At 39.8% G+C, this 17,079-nt stretch overlaps 3 protein-coding genes across 4 annotated transcripts; 1 reads left to right on the top strand and 2 right to left on the bottom strand.

The window, feature by feature from the left end:
• Positions 1–158: 158 nt before the first annotated feature.
• Positions 159–3,437, bottom strand: ppcdc (phosphopantothenoylcysteine decarboxylase). 2 transcript variants are annotated; one of them, XM_088418404.1, is made up of 6 exons: positions 3,198–3,437; positions 2,866–2,961; positions 2,019–2,147; positions 1,776–1,944; positions 1,518–1,583; positions 159–1,444 (listed from the first exon to the last, which is right to left on the bottom strand). In XM_088418404.1, the coding sequence occupies exons 1-6, from the start codon at positions 3,339–3,341 to the stop codon at positions 1,440–1,442; spliced, it is 609 nt and encodes a 202-aa protein (XP_088274530.1). In that variant the 5' UTR covers positions 3,342–3,437; the 3' UTR covers positions 159–1,439. The 2 variants fall into 2 exon arrangements, with proteins under 2 accessions (XP_088274530.1, XP_088274529.1); XM_088418403.1 differs by having other exon boundaries at positions 159–1,583.
• A 104-nt stretch (positions 3,438–3,541) lies between these two features.
• Positions 3,542–10,979, top strand: hacd3 (3-hydroxyacyl-CoA dehydratase 3). Its single transcript, XM_088417307.1, has 11 exons — positions 3,542–3,739; positions 3,912–3,954; positions 4,054–4,127; positions 4,198–4,362; positions 7,652–7,700; positions 7,785–7,895; positions 7,960–8,087; positions 8,163–8,275; positions 8,871–8,977; positions 9,050–9,181; positions 9,258–10,979. The coding sequence occupies exons 1-11, from the start codon at positions 3,662–3,664 to the stop codon at positions 9,332–9,334; spliced, it is 1,077 nt and encodes a 358-aa protein (XP_088273433.1). The 5' UTR covers positions 3,542–3,661; the 3' UTR covers positions 9,335–10,979.
• ints14 (integrator complex subunit 14) lies at positions 10,348–16,819 on the bottom strand. Its single transcript, XM_088417306.1, has 11 exons — positions 16,278–16,819; positions 16,102–16,209; positions 15,848–16,003; positions 14,859–14,977; positions 14,623–14,765; positions 14,144–14,236; positions 13,104–13,248; positions 12,833–12,966; positions 12,484–12,602; positions 11,987–12,052; positions 10,348–11,593 (listed from the first exon to the last, which is right to left on the bottom strand). The coding sequence occupies exons 1-11, from the start codon at positions 16,497–16,499 to the stop codon at positions 11,360–11,362; spliced, it is 1,539 nt and encodes a 512-aa protein (XP_088273432.1). The 5' UTR covers positions 16,500–16,819; the 3' UTR covers positions 10,348–11,359.
• Between the last annotated feature and the right edge of the window lie 260 nt (positions 16,820–17,079).

Below are 17,079 nucleotides of genomic sequence, written 5' to 3'. Positions count from 1 at the left end.
TTTTACTATTATTAGAAATATACAATCATATCAACTGTGGTTTGGTTGAGCTCTACAATCAAAGCTGTCATTTTATTGCATGGTGAGCAATTTTCTTTTGCGAATGCTCAGCATGTTTTTAAATGTCTCTTTGTAAAAATAAAAACAAACAAATCACCTCGAGACAATCATTTACTCACACTCAACAAAATCTTTCGTCAACAGGATTTGAGCAAATTAATTGGTGGCGGCTGTAGGCACAATATGGCAGCCTCGCCTCTGTCAATCTGCCCCAGGGCAGCTGTGGCTACAATGTATCGTAGTTTACCACCACTGGTGTGTGAGTCCGTTTGGTAAATGCGTTGTCAGTGTGAGTGCTTTGAGTACTTAATGATAGTAGAAAAAGCGCTATATAAATGCAATGTCCATTTACCATAATGCTTGGAAATGATGTCAGTGCTTAGGGTTTAGGAATTAGCTACAAATTTGCAGGGAGTTAGATAATGACCCCATTGTCGTTACTTGACTCAAATAAATTCTTTGTTTCGATTTTCTGGTACCGAATGAAACCAGACCCATGACATAAACTGATATTGTGAGGATCTAGACAGTTTTATGACCTTTGTTTGGCTGGTGTAATGCGGTGTCTATTTTTGGTACTCATTCAATGAATATAAGTAATGACTGTGTGTTTGATGATTAAAATCAACATTTTTGGTAACGTGAAATATGTAAAAGCGATACAGGCATGTCATGATACATCTTTCTTGTATGGAACACGACAGAACAAAATGTACTCTTCTTACAAATTATGTAATTGCCCGGTGGCTTTTGGTTGCAATGCATAACACACCATGATAAGTTTTTTTTTTCTTTTTAAATGGGCAAAGGCTCTCAGCTACTCCACAAGTATGTACATGGATTTATGTGCCAAATATATGCTTGAGGCTGCATAATGTTGGCCCCTGTGGACTGCTTGTAGCTAATGCTGTCAAAACTAACTGGATACCAATAAGTACACATGTTTAAGATAGACTGACCATAAACCAACTTCCTGATAACACTATAGTAATGTATGCACTGTGCTCTCTTCCCGTGCATGTAAATCAACAATGCGTCTCTGTGTGCTAATGAGTGGGAGAGTACGATTCTTTAGGGAGGTTAAGGACTGATTTACAGCCAAACTGATAGGAGATAAACACAACCTTGGAGGGGGCAACTTTCTCAGGTTTCAGCAATAATGTGATCTCAACAGAAATTGTCAACTATCTTTTGAATGACATTGAATTCTTGTGGCGAAATGTCATGGAGTCACCACAAAGGAAGAAAAGGGCAAATGTAAAACATCTGAACGTTGCCTAGTATAGTGTCTATTTTGTTAAAACTAGATTGGCGGTTGAGTGGATGGCACATCTGCTTCACACTTCTGAGCTTGAGAGTTCAAGTCTGGTCTCCAGCGGTCACGCTTTGTGAAATGACACAAGGGTGGTCAAAGGTCAAAGTATTGCCTGGAGTTCACGTTTGAGGAGATGGCTCACTGCTTTGCTGTAGGTACTGCTTGATAACGCTGATGATAGTCGACACCTCCGCCATGGCTCCTTTACCTGTAAGTAATTCAACAATTACAAATAACACTCAAACAGAATGTGTTCTCATCACTATTTACACTTTAACTCTACCCTGTGCAAACTTGCATCTGTTTGCATTAACTTGTGTTGGAATGGTTTCATTTGGTTATTAAAAAAAAAAAACAGTCAAAATGACATGCCCTAATGACAAAAGAATCCGATTCACACCTTTGTCTCCACACACCAGCTTCTTTGCGATGCAGGGAATTTCCACATAACCAAACTCTTTCAACCTGTGTACTTGCTGGGCTGTGATGGGATGCTGCCACATAGCAGTGTTCATGGCAGGGCAGAAGAGGAGTGGGCGACTAGTGTCCCATGCTCTTACCACACATGTCTGCCAGTGATAAACGCCAAGTCATTTGAAATATGTATAAAAGAAAAAAAAAGTGGTTCTAACAGTTTTCTCACCAGCAGGTTGTCACAAATTCCACTGGCAATCTTTCCGAGCGTGTTTGCATCTAAGGGGGCGATGACGAGAAGATCTGCCCAACGCCTGAGTTCAATGTGTAGCACCGGGTCAGATCTCTGACTCCACATCTGGAACAAAAACACAATTTGACATGACTTAGTGAAGGGAATACGTAAAATATTATATATAACGGTTGTAATGTATCATTTTAGGGTTGGTTGTATGAATACACAGGTAATGTGACAATTACAATACGGAACATTACAACACAGAAACAGCCACAGTTGTCCAAGTTATGACACCATTACAAAACGGTCTGCTCAAAACAAAGAGGGAGTGGGGGGACATCCTCTGGGTGCATTCCTGTGCCATGTTGGCCCAAAACAATGAGCTTTTCCTGCAGTAATTGCTCAGGTTTTGGCTATGTGTGAGAACAGAACTCAACTTTGCCCTACTCTTGAGTTTGTGTAGAGCTTCGAGATTATTTTAAAAGAAACTAACAGTACAAATTCCACTCAGCAGGACTCGGGATTCACAGGACACCTTCAAGTATCATATTCTAGAACAGCAACCTTTTTGAAACTGAGAGCTACTTCTTTGGTACTCAGTTTTATGAAGGGCTACTTGTTTATGTGAAGACAGCTATCATGTTAATTAATTTTCAAAATAATTAATGAATATCTGTAGTTAATATGTAAATCAAGTGTAATATATAATGTACAATACATTAAATACATGTATAATTGTTTGCAAAATTCATAGAAAATCACAATGGCCTATCACTTGTAAGCTATTTGCAGAACAGGGTGGTGACCCCTATTCTAGAAAAAAAAAAACATAACTTACCTCCCATTCATCTTTGTCATTGTAGACTTTTACTGATATGTCTTCAGGGTTATAAAAATGCTGAGCATTCTCAGTTGTGACCACTCTTACATCCACCTGAAAAAGAAACACAAACAATCGGCCTCATAAACATAAAGTAACGTAGACAGTTGAATCATAAAAATTTACTGATTGAATAATTTATTCATTTTGTGAATGAATCAGTCTCGAAATAACGCACTAAACACAGAGGATCTAAGATGATATAAAATTACAACAAATCAATTAAATATAATTAGAAAGCTCAGGTCTAGTACACGGACACGAATACATTTAGAAGTTCCAAATCTCACCCCTGGGAGATGAAGAAGTTCAGAGACCAAAACAGGAAGTTTGAGGGCAGCTACGCTCCCAGTCACACCAACAAGCACACAAAAAGTCCCGGAAGTCTTCACCAAGTCGCTTGGAGGATTAGAATCATTTTCTTCTGTCTGCATATTGACATATCGCTGCAAGGGGAAAACACCCAATCGTTATATTCGCGTTTGGAGACGGTTGGTATGATATTGGATTCTTTCGATTTTACTTCCGCAAATAAACCACAGCAGCCAATCAGAGTAGAGAATAACAATGCCGGCCAACCACAGTTGGGAAAGATGGAACGTCACACTCACGTTCACGCACGCCGCTTGGATGACAGCGCGAGAACGCGCCTGTTTGTGGAATGTTCTCGCTGTTTGCTCGGCTAGCATGAAGAACGGAGACGGCGTCTTGTATTTTGGTACATTTTAAATACATCGGCTGATAGAAAACAACGATGGTATTGACCCCTCTTGTTTACTGGGCTCAACGCCACGAGGAAGTATTTCTTCGGGTGGAGCTAACTGACGCTCAGGTGAGCTTGTACCTGTCATTCAGTTCTTAGCAGGGGATCAATATTTTTTTTTTTAGTTCGGTCATAAATGGACTGGGACTGTGCGCACAATGATCCAACACTGTTAGCGAGTTGGATCAAGTTGCTTATATGCTTGTATCAATGGGCCTAAACTTGTTCCCCCTCCCTGCAGAATATAGACGTCCACGTGCATGAAAACATCCTCAGTTTTAAAGGTGACATAATTCTGTTTCTTTTCTTCACTCTTCTGATGCTTGTTAGGTTGCAAGCTCAGTTTTTGGGTTATATTTAGAGTTTTACGTTTGTGTCTGCAGCTCTGGGTCACGGTGCTAAAGGTCAAAACCTGTATGAATTCAGCCTGGGGTTTCTTCTACCTGTAAAATCACAGGTATGTCCTGTACTAGCTCCATGTTCATGTACGTGTCTCCTCCTTAATGACCTTTGTTGGGTGTATGCAGGTTGTTTACAAGTCCACTGAGCGGCAAGTGAACATCAGCTTGCGGAAAGAGCAGCGAGGCTGGTGGGAAAGGTTGACCAAACAGGAGCGCAAGCCGCTATTCTTGGCTCCCGACTTTGACCGCTGGCTGGATGAGTCGGACGCCGAGATGGAGATCAGGGAAAGGGTGAGCAGTGAACTGAATAGGCCGATGCTGTTTTCGATATTTGCAGGAAAAAATAGATAACAAATGAACACTTGTATAAAAAGTACATTTAAAAAATCAATTCAAAATGAATTTTTGCTTGTTCACTGCCATTGACGGCAAAAGACGTCAAAGATCCGTTTAGGCTGGGCTGGCAGTGAATAAGTTAACGCATTCACTGCCATTGACAGCTATATTCTCTTTTGGATAATTATTTATTTTGTAGGCAAACGTTCCCCGTTCCGCGATTGGTCAGTTATGACAAACATCTCACCATAATTTGATTATAATGGCATCTCAAGTTACCCATTTTTCTCTTGTAATTCACCTGCCACCTGTTACTGTATATTTGTATCATCAAGTAGGTCTTTTGTCACTCCATCTTGGGCATTCTCAATTTTTCATATCTGGTTGGTTTCTTCTGCATTAGCTATAAGTGCACCATAAAGCTACTACACGCATGCATATGACAATAAAACTCGGCGGTAACTGGGCTCTGTCCATAGACTTTTGTCAGGGACCTTATGCACAATTCGGCGTTTGTCAGGAATCTTGGTCATATACAATTTCATTATGATATGTTCTGTGTTGCAATCATCATGGGCCATCTGGCAATTATGTATTGTGTAAGAAAAAAAAAAATGGTCCCGTACATAGTGTTCCATACATGAAGGATGAATCATAACACACTTGCATAATCTTTACATGTTTTACATGTTATTGATGATACTTACTGATTTTAGTCATTAAATGCCCATTCTTTGTTTATATTCATTGAACATGTACCAAAAACATCACACACCCTAAAAAAAATCTCTTAAATTGTTGGGGCACTGGTATTCATTTTAGGGGTGGCTGATTTTTAGGGTATTTGCAATACCAGATTTAACTGTTTTAAAAATGTATTAAGCACTTTAGAAGATAAGGTTTTAACTTCATTTATCATCTATCGGCCAGTTTGATTTTGTATCATTAATAACGCTATAACTCCATAAGTGCCAGTAATTTTCTGACCATCTCTCACCTTAACACTTTAAAAAATAAATGAATTCTAGGGGTGGGCCAAGACACAAATTCCTCGAGATTTTGACATGTCTGATAAATTGTAAAATAATGCCTAATATAAATTTTCCAATTATCAATTCTTTTCTTTTTATTGAGCAAAGAAAATTGAACACATTTGCAAGCAAACATAATCTACCTTTAAAATAATGTAAACCTAGGATACACACTATCTTTGTCTTATCTGTGAATATTTTACCATTTTTTTATTTAACTGTAAAACAAAAATATCACAACATTGGTGATTTGAAAGTAATGAGAACATTCTATATTTCTCCTATTGAGCTGTAGATATTGAGTATTTTGGTGTCCAGATAAAAATGAAAGAAAAATACAATATTTTTATTTTTTTGGGCTTGGTGAAAAATAAATATAAACACAAAAGACTAAATAACATATTTACATTTATAATGGATGATTTTTTTTTGACAAAACCCAACATTTCTTTATTTTTCTTAAATACAAACTGAGATTTTAGACATAAATAATGGGCAATTAATTAGTGACAACCACAGAATACATTTGAGTCAGCCTGGTTTGTTCAAAAGTGATCAGTATGAACGGGAACTTTCAGGCCTTCAGCATCAAAGCAATTTGCGTCTATAAAACTGCCTCTGAAAAGTAATCCGACTGCTCTCGGGGGCACTCGATCGCTGCAAGCTAGGGGCTGATTTAGGCTAGAATGAAAACAAAAAACAAAAAATGAAAACAAACCCAAGCTGTTTGTGCTCTTTTATTATTTGATATGTTAAAGTTCTGCGGTGTTTTACCGTCATGCGGAGCATTAATAGCCAAGCGGATTTTTTAACCCCGTGTACCCCATGTTATGGAAAATGAGTTTCAGCCGGTATTGGTATAACTTTTTGTTGTTCGTTGACCACCTGGTTTTGCTTGAACAAAGAACCTTTCACTTAACATACATGAGAACTATCCGTGTAGCCAAAATGAGACGACCTTGACAGATAAGTGAGTTCAACAAGGACGTATATTATTCTGTTGCCTTTGCCTCCCTCCTTAGCCATAAGAATCTTCCTTTTCTCTTGTTCCTACACACTCTATTACAGACCACCAGACTGCTCTGTTGACAGTAGCCTCGCTTTGTGTATGGCATTTCTGAACAGAGCGTGCCAAGATTTAAGACTTCTTTTGAATTCTTCCTCCTTCTGCAGCCTTTGATTCATCTCCATGTTCTTGTCTTTGTCCGCGTTTTGCGTTTCACGAAGTCGTCTCAGATTATACAGTTTCCTTACCATAACACTGTCTCCACACTGAAGGCACAGTTTTTCCAGCAACCTGAACATGTAATCCGACTCCCACCTTGTTTGAAACCCCAGGTTCTCAGTGTCTAACCTCGATGTAGCCAATTTTAATGGGTATGTAAAAGTTGACTTTTTTGTTGACTGTTTTGTTAGCTAGCTTCTGATGGGTGGCTCGGAGGAAGAGCGGTTAGCACCTCCGCCTCACAGTTCAGAGTCCAGAGTTCAAATCTACCTCGCTTCGGCCTACGTGTGTGGAGTTTGCATGTTCTGCCCAAGCCTGCGTGGGTTTCCTCCGGGTACTTTGGCTTCCTCCCACATTTCAATTCCACATTCAAGATTCAAAGTGTTTATTGTCATGTGCGTGTTAGGTTCAATGGACACTATACTTTGCCCTGAAGTGTGATTGGGTGTGTGAATGGTTGTTTATCTATGTGTGCCCTGCAATTGGCTGGCACTCAGTTCAGGGTGTCCCCCGCCTACTGCCCTCAGACAGCTCGGATAGGCACCAGCAAGCCAGCGACTGTAATGAGGAGAAACGGCTACTGAAAATAAATGGATGGAATTCCTCATGAAATGAAGCAGTCTACCACTCAAGTGTACCACCGTTGCATTGTGGGACATGTAGTATTGGTGTGTGTCAAACACTTGTAGCCTGCAAACCAAAGTAAGCCTGTGGGATGATTGTAATAATAAATCAATATCATCCCGGGGACCTTAGAAAACCATCTTGCGGGCCATGTTTTTGACATATGTGGTCTAGACTCTTGAATGATACGTAAAAATGCGTCTTTGGAATTGAATGAGCTCATGGGAAAAATGCTTAGTATACTAAAATCGTGTTACAAATCAAGCTCGCATGTCAAAGCATCTCTATTTTTTGTAAAGATAGAAAAAGACAAACTAAAGATACTGTATGCTGTTGTGAATAAACGGCCTTATTTTCTGCGAAGGAGGAGAGACGAAACAGGCGGAGGGTGTGTTCACGGCATGATGAGGAAGGTGAGTGTGGACAGATGTTTCTCTTCTGCGGACAGATGCAAGTTTCACAGCTTTAAATCTTCACAGCTGCCTTTTGTATTTCAGGGTTCATCAGTCTGAAAACAGCATTTTTGTTTACATACAACTTGGTGCAGTTTCTTGGCTTCTCATGGATCTTTGTCAACATGACCATCCGCCACCTCAAGTTTGGACAAGGTGAGCATGTGTGCTTTTTCCATGGCACGGTGGCCACCATAACGCTGTGCGCGTCAAATTTCAGATGCCTTCTACGACACGTTTCACACCATATCCGGCGTCATGTTCTTCTGCCAGATCCTGGCAGCTGTCGAGGTCCTCAACGCTGCTTTTGGGGTGGTCAAGACGGGTGTGATGCCCACCTTAATACAGGTTTGTCTGAAGATGTGACATCCCTTGTTTACTATGATAACATGTTTTGAAATCATTGTCCTTTTTTCTTATTAGGTGCTTGGAAGGAATTTCATCCTCTTCATCATTTTTGGTTGCTTGGAAGAAATGCAAAACAAGCCGGTGGTCTTCTTTGTTTTCTACTTGTGGAGTTCCATTGAAATATTTAGGTAGGCTTTTTCTTTTCTTAACACTCAATGTTTTCTGGTGGTTGTTTACAGTATAATTATGTATCACTGTACATTAATGTAAATAGGCAAGCATATACATTAACCCTCTCTCCCACCAAAAATCTACTTTTAATTTTTAATGACTATGAACCAAAAAAATGTGCTCAAGTACTGTTACTTTAGAAAATGATTTCAGTGAAAAAGGCTTTCAGCCATTACTTCTTTGTATGTATTCAGTAAAAAAAAAAACACAATAGCGAGTACTAACTCGTGAGCAGGGTTATAAACGTTTTATGGTGGTATTTTCATTATCTCCAGGCAATCCAATTCAATATCAAATCGAGCCTACTCAAAATGTAATAACACTATTTTTAAGCAGAGCTAGATTGGTCATGTTTGGAGGGTGAGGCACAATGATGACATCATAAAAAAATCGACTGTTGCGGTGCAAAAAAAAGAACAAAACAAAATAAAATAAATGTATGAAAAGACATCACTACAATTTTTTTGAAAAAAAAAAAAAAAAACAGTAAATGAAAAAACACAAACAAAAAACATAATAAACTGAAACACTGAAAGCACTGCTTTGCTGCAGGTATCCATTCTACATGCTGGGATGTTTCAACACCGAGTGGAAAATCCTGACATGGTTGCGATACACCATCTGGATACCCCTCTACCCATTAGGTGTTCTAGCTGAGGGTACGTTTGCCTTTTCCCATGTGAAAGTTGAGAAATGACAAACTATAAAGTCAAAGTGTCGTTCCCAAGCAGCTGTGGCCGTGATACAGTCCATTCCCATCTTTGACGAAAGCAAACTGTTCAGCATTCCTCTGCCGGACGCCATGGGCGCCTCTCTCAGCTTCTCCTATGTCCTACGCGCGTACCTGGCGCTCATGTTTCTCGGTGAGTGCGCGCTTTGAAACCGGTGCCTCGGAAGAGGAACCCGAGATGAATCCGTCTTGTTCGTCCCTTCTTTCAGGACTTTTTATCAACTTTCGTCATCTCTATAAGCAAAGGCAGAAGCGGTTCCGCACCAGGAAAAGGAAGACACATTAATGCCCGCTCCTCACACCTTTGCTGCCTGCGTATTTCTTATCAACATTTCCCAAGTTGTTCTTATTCTACTGCCGCCTTTCGGTTTTGTTAAAACTCCCGCTGTTAATTTGCGCGGTTCCCCTGAGGGTTTACTTGCACTCCTAAGTAGAAGTTATTTTACAACACGCCCGCTTGTTTGGATGATTTCATAGTTTTGTTAAAGACCCTGTAAAGTGAAAAGAAGTATCCTCGGGCTGCAATTTTGGAGTATTTTTCGTATTTGGATATCCTGTGGAAAATTCACATTGAATATTGCGTACAATTACCCTCGTTATTTCCTAAAAATACCTGCAGTAACCTAGTAAGAGTACATCCTTTTTTTTTTAAGTATCTTATATTAAAAAAAAAAAAAACTGTGTTTTTTGTTGTTTTTTTAAATCACCCAGTAATAAAATTGCTATATTTTGACTGATCTTGTAAAAAAGTGGAAAAATTGCAAGACAAAGCGTGACGTAAACCTCCAACGGAAAAAGTTACGGCCATGAAAACTTGCAAAGATGAAAAACAAATGATAAACACAAAGACCAAAAACCACAATTCCACTTCATTATGAATAACCAACATTTATACTGTACTTTTTTTTCCTGTTCAGCAGAACACTACAGTACTTCCCAGTCCCAAGTGCTGCTGAAACCGCACATGGCTCCAACTTGTTTATTCTAAAGTGATCAGTAGGAATGGCAACGGCATAAGGCTGTCAGCATCAGTGTGTGCAGTCATTTACATCTATTGAATTGCATTTGAAAAGTAATCGGTTCCCCTCGAGGGCTGTTAGTTAGCGGCTAATTTATGCTGGAGGATGTCCCTGGCTATGTATAACATTATGTCAGCGTTTTTAACCTGTAAGTCATTTGAATGTCATTTCAGAACAAAATTCTGTTGTTGATGTCGAATCTCTTGAAAATACAAATTTTTTTCGAGTTGTTCGCCGGGAACAACTTCAAAATAAAAGCATTCCAAGGCAGTCATATCCATAAATGGCAAAGTAAGCTTTATTTTGCAGTTTGCCTTTTCGCTGGCGTTTTTGATGTGTTTTAACGTCACGCTGAACATTAACAAACGTTGCTACGATCGGCTTGACGTATTTTTTCTGAAGTACAAACATTTAAGTGGGTGTCTGGGGCAAGAAAAAATGCTTAAGGAATTACTCGCGGATTGGTTTCAGCTCAAGTATCTCTTCTAAATTACATCACAAAAAGTGTTAACAAACCCGCCATCTTTCTTATGCAAACCTAGAGCATACTTGAGCTGCAAAAACAAACGTACAGCATGTTTGAGCTGTGAAAATAGAGCAAAGCACCTCCTTGCTCTGCTTTTATCTACCGTGCATACCTGGTTGACAAGGCGTTCTAAGCATGTTAAAAAAAAAAAAAGTCTAGAAAATTAACATGGTATAAGACAGTTTTCAACTTAGTTTTCAGTCTGAGCACACGATCTTTAACACCTCTGAATTCACTCTACAGGGTCTTTAGGTTGTAGCTCTAGTAGATTCACTTACTGTATTTACTGATCAAAAGTTCCAATTCTGCTACAATGTGTTGCACTTCATCTGTGAATTAGCATTCCGCACGGCTCAGGGAAAATTAAACTACTAACCTACCACCGATTTTTTTGTTTCTCTATTGAACAATCTTGATGTTTGTGGTGTAGAACGTTTAATCATACTGCGCCGTGTACCTGATGTTATCCCACTTATGCAGGAAATTACAATCAACGCGATAAACGACAATCATTGTTTGGGCAGACTTCTTTTTGTCGCTTGTAGGTGTATGATGGGAGGAGTCAACAAGGTATGTGGTCGTTTAGGGGTAAAAAGTGCATCATCAAACACTTCAGTGTTGACCCACTTTACTAACAAAAGTATAAAAACAGTTCGTTTTTTCCATAGGAGCAAAATTTGCTATAGTTCTTGGTTCTGTGACAGTTTGGTGAAAAATCACTATTGATCAATGCAGTTGTCCATCTTTCAAGTGCATTTTCCCTGGCTCAGCTTGAAAAGTCTGTGTGCATGGGGACAATGTTGTGGTCGAAAGCGGCGTATTGGGAGTCGCCGGTGCTGGCCAGCTTGAGCTGCTGGGCTGCGTGGGAGAGCTGGAAAGCGGCGTCGGGGTGAGCCGAGTCGGGCAGCAGCGTGCACTCCCGCTCCAGCAGCTCGGCCACGCCCTTGAGGAGGTCCCAGAATCCGAAAGCCAAAGCGGCCTTCCGAAGGCGGTTCAGCTCCTGGGAGGAGTCAACAACAAGGTATGTGGTAATCACGGGGTTAAAAAAAGTGACTGTACAGTTGCAGTCAAAAGTTTGGAAATCCATTCATGTAGGGAATGATTTGCTCATGTTTACCATTTTATTCAGCCGATGTTTGAATTGACTTTCAGTACATAACAGTGCAGTTTTAAGAGCACTAGTTTGAAATTATTGATCTCTTAACTCATTCACTGTCAGGCCAGTTAGAATTGATAGCTGCTGTTCATGTTGCTGTATTTTTTTCCAGCCCAGTAAAATGTTTTTTTGACGTCTGTTGTCATTGATAGTAGAGAACGAGTAAATGTGTGTGACAATGAGAAACTGAAGCTGTTTCCAAACTTTTGACTGGCATTGTATGCAAAGCAATTTTACCTTGTAGAAAGTCTGTGTTTTATCAGGCAATTTCCTTGCATTCCTCAGAATCTTTTGCACATCAGTCTGAAATGGATAAAGAAAACAAACGTTGCAGCTAAAATTTTGTTAAAAAAAAAAAAAAAAAAACGGATGCCGTCTTCTCATAAAATTTCAATGCCTCAATCTTCTTTTATCCAAGCAGCCATAGCACTTTTTTTTAGTTAAAACACTGCCATTCGATTTTCAGTGGAAGCACCTTCCACATTTTAAATGTTAACTTTGAATTTCATTTCCGTTCTATCAATCTTTTTAATACCCTGTTTTTTGTATTCATTTACTATGAAGTGAAATTATACCCGTTTCATGGTTTAATTCACCAGTCGTCAAACCTGGTTTCTCCTTTCATTTGGAGGCATCTTTTTGGCGCATGAGATCAAACCTGAAGCCCTTTTGGGAACGACACTTTAGATCATCCCTCTAGGGCGGCTTTTAATGAGCTTCCCCGGCTACTTCACCTGTAGTCCGCTGGCTTTAATCCACACGGTGACATTCTGGGCGTAGCTTCGTTTGACGGGCGGCTGCACGGGGAAAGGACTTTTACTGTCGTCCTCGCCGTAGGGATTTTCCGCCGCCTCTGAAAGGCAGGAAGGAAAAGCGCCGGGGTTTGTTTTATTTTTGTGTGCAGAGTAAATGTTTGTAAAATTGACAGTGATTCCATGTAATGATTAACTTCCTGATTAGGTTCACATACAGGACGACCTTTGTCATTGAGTGCGTAAATGTGTTCTAAGGGTAAGTGTGTCACAACTTACTCAAGAGGTGAAAGTGAGGTGACTAGACAGGAAAAGGCTGACGTTTATGCACCTGAGATTGGTCCCAAATGGGAGATCTTCCCCAGCCAAGGCAGCGGCTCAATACCGGGTTCAAACAGTGACATCATCAGATTGGATTTCTTCTTGCTGTCCGCTTGGGAGTACAGCATGCCGAACCACTCGGGCCTGCGACAAACTAGCTTTTAGACCACGCGCTTTTAAACTTGTCAAAATCTCGAGATTTCGCAACAGAAAAGAAAAATCGCTTCTTTGTTTGCTCGACTGAACGTTCCGAGCTTGTCAAAAGCTGCAACGTGTCTCACCCCAGCTGAACAAGCGCCACCATGCCCTCCACTTTTAGGCTGCCATGTAAGAGCACGCAGAAGTTTGGGCTTTTCCCTGCTATTTGACTGGCAGACACTTCTTCCTCAGGCTCTTCCGCGCCGCCTGTGCCAACGTCGTCAACATCTGAGACACAGTCAAAATTGGTTCATTAAACACTAGGGACTAGTACTCAATCGAAGCAGCTTTACAGAAGGAATACAGGATGGGTTTGATACTATATGATCAGCAGCGTGGTGATATTTTTAGTTTTCTGGTTGAAGAAATGAATGGTAAAAAGTTTGTGTTAGATACAGATGGTTTATATTTACTGCAAAAAATATGCAAATCACTGTACCTAACACAAGCTATGTGCATTGTGTTGAACTAGCTCAACTGCAGCTGAAAAACGAGCCTGTAACAAAAGTGACACCTGGTTAAGATAACACTGCACGCTAAATGGTTCATTTTCTTGCAGTCTGCTCAATAACAAGAAAACGGGAACATTTATATTGGGCATTACTTTATATTAGAAATTTTGCCAAAATCTGGACTCTTTCTCATTCTCCCAATTAAACACCATTGAGTTCTTAAGGTATTTGGCACACCAGAGAATCAATCATCCTAAACTATGACTTGCATTATGGTTAGTCAGACTAAACAGTCTTTTTTGGTTTATAAGCAGCTGTTGTTTTATTCATTTCTGCAGTTATTAACTCATTCACTACCAGCCAGTAAAAAACAAACTAAAAAAATAGCTGTTAATGGCATGAGGTAAGCCTTGTCTTCAGTTCTAATCTAGTGTATTGTGGTGAAAAAACTGGAATGAAAACAGATCGTTTGACATTCCTGTGCACAGCTGAGAGATGATAGCGCTGCAATAGTTAAAGAATAAGCACACTGAGGATCAGGAAACGGATGAAAACAAAGGCCACAAAGATGACAGTGATTTAAAAAGCTTCCCGTTGTGATATTTTACAGCGCAAAGTATATATATAAACATTAGGAAGGAATGTAATCTTGCACGCACACACACACCTACCTTTGCTGACAGCAATCGGTAGGACCAAGTGTCTGGATATGACAGGGGGACTGGAGATATCCGCGATTTCAATGAAGCCCACGATTTCCAAATCTGCAACAAATTGAACCATTTATTTTGAGAAATTATAGCTGCTTATGGGACTTGGGAAAAACTGAATTCCTAGCCAACGGTATTGTCAGTTCACTGTCAACTTGTCTAACTGCTTGAAGTCCATTGCCCAGCTGTTACATTGTTGAAGTTATCAGCAGATGAAAAGTCTTAGCATTTTATCTTCTGTTCTCTTCTAAAGGACAAAATCATTGAATGTTTGCTTTCATCGTGTGTGTTCTTCTGCAACATCTCACAACAGTGAGTAATATCACACTAAATTTAGAATATAGTCACATACAACAGAAACCCTATGGTTGGAGAACTTGGAATTCAAACAAGAACTTTGGAATGCAGCCTGCACTTATCTTTACGGCAGCCAAATGTACCTGGGTTGACGACTCGGGCCAATGGTTCCACCTCCTCATCGACCACGACAGGCTCGGGTCGAGGGAACACCTGAACGTCTGCGGACAAGTTGCCGCAGTGCAGGACAGCATGGAAGGGACAGTAGGCCCTGTCAATTAATCTCCTGGAGACACAAGCAAAAGAATTGAGCAAAAAGTGGTATTTTGTAAACATGATATTACTTTACTGGCGGATCCTTGTACAACAATAGCCGTACCCAAACATGGCCTGGACGCCCTGCATGCACAATGGGCCCTCTACAGTGAAGACCTGTCCATCACCTCCACTGAGACAAAGAAGCTCCTCCCATTTGTCCAAAGCTCCTGTCATCTGTAACTGCACAAGTTTTCCACAATATTTTAAGTCATTCATATTCATATATATAAACCATTGATTTTATTTTTGTTGTAATTCCTCTTCAAGGTTTTATATTTTTGCAGACTAGTAATATGTTCTGTGTGCCACTACAATTCTAAACATTGTATTTTGATTGATATTGCATTTGTAGAATAACAATGAACACCTTCAATCATGGACATATTTTTGCATTGTTTTAACAGTCTGGACATTTAAAACCTAATATAGTGCATTTTTTTTCAGATGTTTGGCTAAAGGAGGGACAAAAGATGGCTGGTACTAAATTAATTAAATAATAAAGATATTATCTACTTTAGGTAATTCAAGTAATTGATTACACCTAATAACTGAATACTAAAGTAATTGATTGGGTAAACAAGTACTGAAAGTAAATGAAGTAGTCAAGTACTAAATTCATTGATTAATTTATTAGATTAAGCTTTCGGCACTAAAATAATTTAATTAGTAATTGATTACTTGAGGTAATTACGCTTTAGATACTTAAGTCATAAAAACAATTACTTTAGCTAACAAACTACTAGAGTAATAAATTATTTTAGCACTTCAATACATAATTAATTACCACTTGTTTGCTTAAAGTAACCTTAGTAATAAAATACTAAAGGTAAGGACCAAAAGTAAGCATTTGCTCAAGTTCCTTCAGCACTGAAGTGATTAATTACTTGATTCCTTATTCAGTTTGTACCATTTTTGACCTTTCGCATCATCAAACTGTTGGAAAAATATTAATAAGTACCTGAGTAACTTAATGTCTGGACTTACAAAAAAAAAAAAAGCGATGACAGCCCAAGACCACATCATGAAATGTTAAAATGCTAAATTTCGTACCTCCTCCGTGTTAGCAACACACATGATGAACATTTTAGTGGGGAATGGGAAAGGCAGAGGGAACTTCTTGTCTTCCCCGCGGTGCTTCAGCGATTGCAATGAGTGACGCAGTGAGCCTTTTCCAATGCCGAGTGAGCCATCGGTCACCAGCACCACCTTGTGGACACAATGGGGAACAACATCAACAACGACCCTATGGTACATATATCTATTGCGACGTCGATTTTCCAGGTTAGTTTTCTTTCTTACGATACCTGACAGGGACAAGCACTGCCCCACTCTTGCTGCACCACGTTGCTGACCCCATTCAAAGCTGATTCCACGCAAGTCTTGTCATAGTCTTCCAGGTTGCTTAGGGCGTCCTGCACAGGAAGTAGTATTAAGAACCACAGAAGCCCCCGGTCTCGTACTAAAAACGCTTAACGTATACCTGTAAAGCGTTATAATCTCTGGTGAAGGGCACTAACAGTTCCCAAAGGGATGAGAAGGCCATGAGTGCGGTGAACTCCAATCTGTAGTTGGAGGCCATGTGCTCGAATAACATATTGAGCCCGTGGACGGCTAAGTTCTTCCTCTGGAATTCCTCGCTGCTGTCCTGCGACACCGGCCTCGTCATGGACAGGGACGCGTCCATTAAGACCACAGTGGGCATCTTTTAATGCTATAGTGTTGATGACTCGAAGAGGAATAGGGGCATGAAAAAAAAAACAAACAAAAAAAACGCCGAGTATTTAGCTAACTCGACGTTAGCATCGGTCTGAGGCGGATGCGCTAACTGGATCGCACATCTTTTTTTTCTTATTACACATCGCAGCAGTTAAATTCGGATGTCGTGATTAAGCCGTCGATAAAGTATAAATGTTACGAACTAAATTGGACGTTTCGTGCTAACTTCAGTTTGTCTCGGTGTAGTGCTAAGGAGAAACAAAAGCTCGGTCTAAGGAACTATTGAACGCTTGCTTTTTGTGTTACTATGTGCAATCCGTTTCCTGTTCGAGTGGGCAACAGGAAAGAATACAGAGTTCCGCATTGTTGCATTTCAACTTCAAATTTAGAATATCATATTGCTAAACAAGACAGTGCTGATAATCACCATCAAATACATTATCAGTATATACACACACTGACATATTTGCTTTTCAACAATTGGCAGCTGAAGCCAGAGGTCAGCCTTTTTACGTTGCCACACAATCCAATTAGTTTATTTATTTAGTACTGTTTTACAGTCTGCA

The sequence above is a fragment of the Hippichthys cyanospilos genome, chromosome 6 (genome assembly GCF_059441005.1).
Source record: "Hippichthys cyanospilos isolate Australia breed blue-spotted pipefish chromosome 6, RoL_Hcya_1.0, whole genome shotgun sequence".
NCBI classification, from domain to species: Eukaryota; Metazoa; Chordata; class Actinopteri; order Syngnathiformes; family Syngnathidae; genus Hippichthys; species Hippichthys cyanospilos.
This window is presented reverse-complemented; position numbering and strand designations above follow the sequence as displayed.

Bases quoted from the DNA above. Each gene is read 5' to 3' on its own strand.
- ppcdc (XM_088418403.1), bottom strand. From the start codon at position 3,341: ATGCAGACAGAAGAAAATGATTCTAATCCTCCAAGCGACTTGGTGAAG. The intron at 2,962-3,197 runs GTGAGATTTGGA...TTTCTTTTTCAG, and splicing joins AACTTCTTCATCTCCCAGGG to GTGGATGTAAGAGTGGTCAC. The intron at 1,945-2,018 runs GTGAGAAAACTG...TATCACTGGCAG, and splicing joins GAATTTGTGACAACCTGCTG to ACATGTGTGGTAAGAGCATG.
- hacd3 (XM_088417307.1), top strand. From the start codon at position 3,662: ATGGTATTGACCCCTCTTGTTTACTGGGCTCAACGCCACGAGGAAGTA. The intron at 4,128-4,197 runs GTATGTCCTGTA...GGGTGTATGCAG, and splicing joins TTCTACCTGTAAAATCACAG to GTTGTTTACAAGTCCACTGA. The intron at 9,182-9,257 runs GTGAGTGCGCGC...CCCTTCTTTCAG, and splicing joins CCTGGCGCTCATGTTTCTCG to GACTTTTTATCAACTTTCGT.
- ints14 (XM_088417306.1), bottom strand. From the start codon at position 16,499: ATGCCCACTGTGGTCTTAATGGACGCGTCCCTGTCCATGACGAGGCCG. The intron at 16,004-16,101 runs GTATCGTAAGAA...TGTGTCCACAAG, and splicing joins GCAGTGCTTGTCCCTGTCAG to GTGGTGCTGGTGACCGATGG. The intron at 12,967-13,103 runs GTGAGACACGTT...AGTTTGTCGCAG, and splicing joins GTGGCGCTTGTTCAGCTGGG to GCCCGAGTGGTTCGGCATGC.